The sequence below is a fragment of the Urtica dioica genome, chromosome 5, assembly GCF_054948205.1.
Source record: "Urtica dioica subsp. dioica isolate 48M chromosome 5, U.dioica_male_clone48M_v1_H2, whole genome shotgun sequence".
In the NCBI taxonomy this organism is placed as follows: Eukaryota; Viridiplantae; Streptophyta; class Magnoliopsida; order Rosales; family Urticaceae; genus Urtica; species Urtica dioica.
Window position 1 is genome coordinate 5,895,450 of NC_142760.1, and position 8,356 is coordinate 5,903,805.

At 33.2% G+C, this 8,356-nt stretch overlaps 1 protein-coding gene across 1 annotated transcript; it reads right to left on the bottom strand.

Moving 5' to 3' along the window:
* Positions 1-1,187: 1,187 nt before the first annotated feature.
* LOC149395003 (Protein kinase superfamily protein) lies at positions 1,188-6,512 on the bottom strand. Its single transcript, XM_089616081.1, has 10 exons — positions 6,350-6,512; positions 6,144-6,262; positions 5,963-6,066; positions 5,764-5,879; positions 5,327-5,689; positions 4,463-4,717; positions 3,133-3,287; positions 2,832-3,047; positions 1,968-2,117; positions 1,188-1,565 (listed from the first exon to the last, which is right to left on the bottom strand). Exons 1-10 carry the CDS (start codon positions 6,480-6,482, stop codon positions 1,413-1,415), a joined length of 1,764 nt encoding a protein of 587 aa, XP_089472207.1. The 5' UTR covers positions 6,483-6,512; the 3' UTR covers positions 1,188-1,412.
* Positions 6,513-8,356: the final 1,844 nt, after the last annotated feature.

An 8,356-nucleotide genomic window follows, 5' to 3' on the forward strand; every position in this document is an offset into this window, starting at 1 on the left:
AAAGACAATTTGAGCGAATTTTTTCGGCTTCTGAAAGACTATCAGATGCGACTAGTCGCACCTGAAAGTCATTTAGATGCGACTTTTAGGTGCGACTAGTCGCATCTGATAGTCTTGCGCATCAGAAAATCAATTTTGTAGTAGTGACAAGAACAACAATAAATCTCACTAACTTTCATCTCCGCCGTTTCCGACGATGGAATCCGAGTTTTCATCAAAGTTTCAAACGGCGAAATCTCAACCCTACCTTCAAACGGTCGGATCTGTGCAGCCGCATGACTTGCTGATGTTCGAGATCGTTTCCGGAGGAGGATCGTCACGGTTAATCGAATTAACCTTCACAGTCAATCCGATTAACTATCACAGTTAATATGCAGAACTGAACTTGCGGCCTTCGAACGGCCGGATCGACGCAACCGCGAGACTTGCCAATGTTCAAAATCGTTTTCGGAAGAAGTTCGTTACAGTTAATCAGATTAACTGTGATAGTTAATCCGATTAATTGTCGAACGAAAAACCCTAGAATCTGAAATCTCACCTCCACCGCCACGTGTGCCGGCCTCGCCTCCGCCGCCCTCGAGTTCAACACGTGATTTAATCCGGAATTTGGCAGCCCGAGCGACAACCACGTCGGAATCAACCTCAGAACCACCGGTGAGGAAAACCGGTCTGAGCTTCTCCGAAAGGGACACGAGGCGGTGACGATGAAGTCCGAAGCTCTTTCTTCGTTGCCGGCGACGGTGAGTCTCCGGCGAAGTTCCGGTGGATTGGAGAGGAAGATTGTGGTGTGGTGTTTGGGTGTAGGAGAGAAGGGTATTTTTGGGATTTTAATCAATGTTGGCTATCTTTTAAAATAAATTGATAGTAATCTCACATCTTAATAGAGGCTAGATACTAATAAATATCTTAAAAAATTAAAGCCTAATTATGATGCGATCCCACATGCAAAGAAACAAAGCCGCTTCAACGAGTCAATTCCGAATTCAAGTGTTCAAGAGTTCAAAGAAGAGTTTCAAGAGTCAATTCTATTCATCTTCGCTTAAGCCATGAAACTCTTCTTTGAAGTCTTGAACTCTTGAATTCGGAATTGATTCGTTGAATGAGCTTTGTTTTTTTGCATGTGAGATCATATCAAATTATTAATTTTCGCTTAAAGCTTCATTATGTCTAGTGTTGACTTTGTCTGAAACACACAATAATAATTATATAAATTTTTCTCCATCTTTACAAAAATATTTCCCAGAATGTCCCCTATTTCCTATTTCTGTATGTAACCAGGATTTCTGTCTGGAGATGATCGGTACAATATTGATAATTTAATTTCCACGACTTTTGATGGTATTTCAGTCGCCACTCTATATTTCCGTAAAATCAAACCATAGGTCAAACTTTGAAACAGACACACCAAGTAATTACATGCTCAAAGAATCTTCTAAACTCATCTCTGTTGGAACATCATAACCATAAACCATTGAGTAGTCATCCAAATCATCAGAGGTGAACTTTGGAATCCTCCAACTCTTTGCAACCTCACTGTCATTGCCATTAGTCAGTAGCTCCATCACCTTCAAAAAGTGTTTTAATTGTATATATTTATCAGAAACTAACTTTTAAATATTGTGAAACGAACACCTAGTTAGATATTATATATTTTTGGGAAAATATCATTCATCATTTAGTTTTAGTCAAATATTGTCTTCATACTCTATGTTTTTAAATATATAACAATCATATTATTTATTGTTAAAATATCCCTTATGTTCATTTATATTGAATATTTGTCGCTTAATAGATATCTTAGTTGATTTTAAGCGTCCTATATTGTTATAATATTTTCAAAATATGCCATTTTTTTGTTTCTTTAAATTATGTCAACAAGTGTTTATTCCTATAAAAAGAAATGGAACACGTTTTAAATGTTTGTCCAAGACCATTCAATTATATGAGGCGTCACAAATTTAGCATACCTCAGTCATTGATGGACGCCAAATGGAAGATTGTCTCACACAATAAGAAGCAGTTAGCATTACGTTGCGAAGTTGATGAGAATCATATATGCCTTCCATATTTGGATCAACTAGTTCTTCAATATCTCCTGATTCCATTAGCGGTTTTGCCTGCAAAAGAGTGATCAAGCTTAAATTGACCCTGTAGTAAACTAAATATGTTTCTCTATTTAATAATAAAAAAAGAAGGGAATGGTTCAGTCTCTAAATGGGACAAAACTCTTTTTCTTTGCTTGAAAAAAATAGAAACTACGCTTGCCCAGCTCAACTAAGAAAATAAATTAAGCTAAACCAAATCGTTCACTTTAGAATAATGGTCGTACATGAATTTATACCAAAACTATGACTACTTAATTTTTTTTAAAACTAAAATCCATTGATTACTTCTAATTTAGAATATATGACTCTTTATTGACAAGTTTATCAATAAATAACTATGTTTATTGATAAATATGCCAATGAAATTTGTATTTATTGACATTCTTTATCATAGTTTTAGAATTAAAAAAATTAATGAATTTTGGTCAAATAAAAGGTTATAAATGGTCATCGTTTTGGTATAATCCTTACATAAATTATTTTAAAATAAATACGTCAAAATTTAATCCTAACATTATATGATAAAAAAATTATTAGTACAACTAATATCTCAACTTAAAAAACGTGAAAAGAATAGAATATATAATTTGGAAAAATAAAACTAAACAAGAGTGGAAATAAATGTATTGTTCTAGACCACTTAAAAATTGTTGATCCCATTCGATTTTCGATTTACTAATTTTTTTTTTGTTTTGGTTCTCGTACAAAATGTAAATAATAAATTACCCAAAGAAGAAGGTTTCTCTTAGAGGAATCGACGGGTCTACGACCAGTAACAATCTCCAAAAGAAGAACTCCAAAGGCATAAACATCTGTTTTCTCATCCACAATTCCATGCATAAAATACTCCGGCGCCAAATATCCAAATGTTCCTTCAATCGGGATCACAGCGTGGTGCGTCCATTTGTTCGGAAGCCACTTTGCCAATCCAAAATCAGTGATCTAAAAAAAAAAAAAAAAAAAAGAGAGATGCTTAAATGAGTGAGCTAAAATCTGAGATGTGTTTGACTAAATTCACAATTTTGACCTGTGGTTCGTAGTCTGGGCCGAGAAGAACGTTGGAGGCTTTGATGTCTCTGTGAATGATTCGGTGGTTGCAACATTTGTGAAGGTAATGGAGACCCCTTGCGATCCCAACGGCGATTCTGTATCTCACTGCCCATTCCAGAGATGGTACTTTTCCTGTTTCAATTTTTGTCAAGAGTGTCTCAAACGTTACGTTAAAGATAAATATGGTTGAAAATACACCGTTGTCTAGTATCATATATGAAGCTCTTTTGTGTCTAAATTATTCTAGTCCTTTCAGAAATTAAGTAAATATGAAGCTATATTTTGAGTATATTTAGATAAACTAATTTTTATGAAAGTATTATTTAGCTTCCTAGGATTATTAAGGATCTTCTCTGTGTGTGTGTGTGTGTGTGTGTACACATATGATTTTCTTAAGAGTGTTTTAGCTTAGTCAATTGATAGTTATAAATTTGTAAAATAACAAACTTTTGTCTAAAATTTTCAAAATAATCAAAGTATAAACAAATTCTTAAGTGCCAGATATTATTAGTTTTTTGACTTATATATTTTTTAAATAACAATACTATTATATGATACACTATTTTGACTATTTTGGTATAATATTAAAAAACAAATACTTGAAATTTTGATTTTTTTTTTACCAACTTTAAATTTTGGCTATATTACAAACGAATGAGTTTTGAATCGTTTTGCATAATTTTTTTTTTTAATTTATTTATTGAGGTTTATCTAGTAAGGGTAGACAAGGTGGGCTCGCAAAATATCCTAAGCTTGCATCTTCTTAATTGGCCCCCACTCCAAAGTAATTAAATAATGTCACCAAACATTCATATTGGGGCCTATAGTACTATACCAATTTAAAATATCCTCTTCTCTTAAAATATCCTCTTCTCTAAAAAAAAAATCCTCTTCTCTCAAAAAAATAATAATAATAATATCCACAGATAAATAAATAAACAAAGCCTTATGTTGGATTCTTTCTCTTATACGACGTTACTTGGTGGTTGTTTCCAGCGACGGGAGCCAGAAAAGCTAACAGGAGGGGTAAATTTGAAAAACAAAATCCAGAAGTGCCAAATTTGAAAAAACAAATCTCCGATAGGACTAATTTGTAAACTTTTAGGGTGATTTAAAAAAAAATTAAAAATGGGACAAAAATGTAAAAAATAATTTTGAGGGGGTTCACCTGGACCTCATGTAAATCCATGCCCGGTTGGTTCCAACAGATTGTCAATTATTTCATGGTTTTGCCCTACTGATTTTTGTACTAGTTTTTAATAAATAAATAATGATTAAAAAAAAAAAAAGCTAGTAATATTTCTTACCATGCAACGCGGATGCCAAATTTCCATTGTGAGAGTAATGAAAAATGAGGTATAAACCATTCTCAATGCAACACCCAACTAAGGAGGCTGTGTTGGGATGAGAAACATGGCCAATAATTCCCAATTCCATCAGAAACTCTTTCTCCTTCTTCGCGTCCTTGTTGTCCATCGCCAACCTTTTCACCGCAATGCTTTCGCCGTTCCCAACATCGCCTCTGTAAACCTCCGAGTACCCGCCCCGCCCTACTATTTTATCTGAAACCACAAATGTAACATTTATATTAATTTTTTTTTCATATTTTTTTTTATTTGCATCAATTTAGTGCTCTCTTAATAGTCCTCTAAGTATAATGTTACCGTCTTTAAATACAAAAAAATGAAGCATCAATGTCTTAGTCTGTGATGTATTTGGTAGTCGAATGTTTAATTCAATTTTAAGAATATTATAGGATTAGTGTTTTTAAAGTGCGACATTTAGTAGCTGTTTAAAATCATTTATTTTTTTTTATATATAAATGGTTGTAAACCGTAAACAGCGTTAAATAGAGCTCAACGCAGCAAACATATTTTTCAAAATAAATATGTAAACATCGAGACAATAGCATACGGCTTGAATTTTTTTAGTTGAGTGATAAAAATTTAGATACTCAATTCTTGCGATTCGTTTTATATTTTTTATTTTTTTATCACATGCAATTTTCACTTCAATTTTTTATGTTATATTTTCCTTAAAAACTTAAATTTATTGACTGTCTTATGCTAAACTTGATGTAGTACTTTAATTTTTAACTTGAAATTCAAAAGCACATTTGTTATTCAAACAACAAATAGAAAACATTAGAGTCTCATTGTAAATGCTCTCACCGGGGTGGAAGTTATTTGTGGCATTTGCAATTTCTTCGTAACTAAAGCACCTCAACAAAGGCTGTTTTACTTGCTTGTCGAAGCTTCTTCTTCTGAAAGGCGATCCGAGGACAGAGACTATGAGAGCGTACGGTGAGAATCTGCGACGATTCCTTGAGTTTGGTTTGATTATTGCGAGATTTGGTGTCGCAGAACTTGAATCCGTTGCAGACAAAGAATAATCGCCACAGCTAGAGTTTTCGTCTCCGACGCTTTGATATTCCGATAAAACAGTCCTCGGTGAAGGATTTTCGCTCTTTGACTCTAGCGAAGCGTCGCTGTCGACGCTCTTGTTGGTCAACCTTGAACTCGATCGTTGACTTTCTGCTAAAAAATCATCTTTAAGAGCTAAATATATACGCAAATCGTAAAAATAAAAAAATTATTGTAAAACTCACCTTTAGAACAAGTAGGATCTGAGTCCGAATTTCGTTGTGGCGGCTTAGAATTCCCGAGCAAAACTATTGTGCAGCAAGTAGGAGCGCCACGGAAACAATGCCTTGTAATGCGTGACCTAATAAAATTAACACATGTTAAAAACATAAAATGGAAATAAAATAGAGTTAATTTCAGAAGGAGAGTCCATGTTTTTCAAACCTGTTTCCGCCGAGAACAAGATAGTCTGCCGAAACAAGCCTCGCTTCCTTGATCAAACCTTCTTCGACTCTAGAGCTAAAGCTTACTCTAGCCTCCAAATTCACCTTGGAAAAACAGGACACTTATATTTCAGTCTTATAACATATATCTACCTTATATATTGGTGAAATGAACAAAGTACCTGTTTGGCTTGGCAAGTGCTCGAGAATTCTCCGAGTAATGATATAAGCGAGGCTTTAGCTCGGCGAAGCAGAGACTGGTTTTCAGCTGCTGAGTCACACTTCTTTCTCTGCTTTCCCACTGGAAGTTACAAAAGAAAGAAAGACCATTTTCATTATGAGTGCATTAACAAGAAATATATATATGTTGATAGTCAAAATGACTAACCGAGAATGTGAACAGCGACGATGTGGTCGCTTGGTTGAGCAAGAGCTGTGATTGCCCAAGACAAAGCCTCTTTGCTTTCATCGCTGTCCAATGATATCCCAATGAGTATCTTTGCAGGGCTTGAAGACACCATTTCGTTTGTGTATGTGTGTGGTGATTGATTTTGTACATCATGGATGATAAGGCAATGGGGTTTAAGTATTGGTTGAAAAGTGTTTGTGTGACAGAATGATTGGAATTTAGTTAGGAGTTATGAGTCCACTACAAATGCTCTCACTCCATCATTCTTGTTTGACAAGCATTAGAACTCTCTCTCTCTCTCTCTCTCTCTCTCTCACACACACACACACACACACACACACACACACACTTAAGTGTTTCTGGTTGGGTGCTTTAGGGTATAAGCAAAGTTGGTGGGCAAATATATGAGTTTGACTTGCTGTACAAGCCAAAAATAGAAGAGAGGTCCTTCAAAGTTCAAACTAGGAAAAAAACAAAAAAAATGGGGTTTTCTCTTTTTGTTTGGTGGGAGGGGGTGCTATGTGGCACCACCACAAAAGAAAGTCCATACTCTCATCTTCATTATGAATGAGGAACTAACTATTAATCATTATCGTAGATGGGGATTTATTTATTTGTAATTTTTTTTTTTTTTTTGTTTCTAGTGATACAAATGACTGGGCGTGTCGATCATTGTATAATAATATGATTGCTTGTTAACTTGTAAGTGTAATAAGTGGCTCTACACCATAGCAATATGCATTATTCTTCAGAACGTATTATAAATAAATAAATAAATTCATGTGCTTTATTGGGGTATTTTTATATAGATTTTTTAAGGGTGATTAAAGCTAATAGTTCAATAACTCACACTTCTTTTACAAAATAGCCAAAATTCTATTTTATTAAAAAAGAAAATTAGCCCACCAAACTTGCAATAAATTAATTAACTAAAAAAAGTTAAATTTACTTTTGATTAATTAAATTTACTTTTCAGGTAATTAATTTACTGTAGGTCTGGTGAGCTATTTTTTCAATAAAATAAAACTTTGATTATAATCTTAAAAAGAGTTAAGAGATTGACTAATTAATTGCAACAAATTATTATTATTAGTTTTTAATACTATAAAGTGAATTGCACGAATAAGATATCTATCCATGTGATACGGGAAAAAAAATCCAAGTAAGCACAAAGAAATTAGACCTGAATCACAAGAGTGGTGTTTGGCGTGCCACTGTCAATCGAGCCAAGGTTGATGACTCGGGATTATAACTTTAGAAACGATCAAATTGATGGTTGAATAAAAACAAGAAAAACTGAAGAAAGAATATGGCCTAATTATAATATAACCATAGAAATCATGAACTCAATTCACCATTTAAATGACTAAAAAAAATTATAGGTCTAAGCAACCTACGCACTCCGGAGAAAATCAATGATTAAAATATCGATACCAATACCGAAATTTTGATTTTATTGATATATCGAATATCGACGGATATATCGACAGGTGTCTTGTAACAATTTTAATACCAACGACTGATGATATATCGCTTACCGACTAATATATCGACATATATTCTATAACAAAACATAATTATAAAAACCCAATACATATGTGTGTGTGCGTGCGCGCGCGAATCAAAATGCTACAAATTTAGTATATATATTCAAGAAAATCCAAATTCTACATGTTCAAAGAAAAATTATAATTAAAATAAAAACTTATTTTTACACCGTATAAATGATGTATACATACTTGCATATAAATGAGATATAAAATTTTATTTATTTATTAAAATTAGTTTTATTTAAATTTTTAGTAGTAGTTTAAAAATAAATAAGGTATATATACATATATATATATATATATATATATATATATATATATAGAATTTTATAAAAATTTGAGGCATTAAGGGAGTTACCATGTTTAAACATTGTGTTTATGAAATTGTCACAAACATATGCACACACAATATAAATTTTACGCGGCTTTCTCTCTG

Bases quoted from the DNA above. Each gene is read 5' to 3' on its own strand.
- LOC149395003 (XM_089616081.1), bottom strand. From the start codon at position 6,482: ATGGTGTCTTCAAGCCCTGCAAAGATACTCATTGGGATATCATTGGAC. The intron at 5,690-5,763 runs GTGAGTTTTACA...ATTTTTTAGCAG, and splicing joins AGATCCTACTTGTTCTAAAG to AAAGTCAACGATCGAGTTCA. The intron at 2,118-2,831 runs GTAATTTATTAT...ACTCTTTTGCAG, and splicing joins AGAGAAACCTTCTTCTTTGG to GCAAAACCGCTAATGGAATC.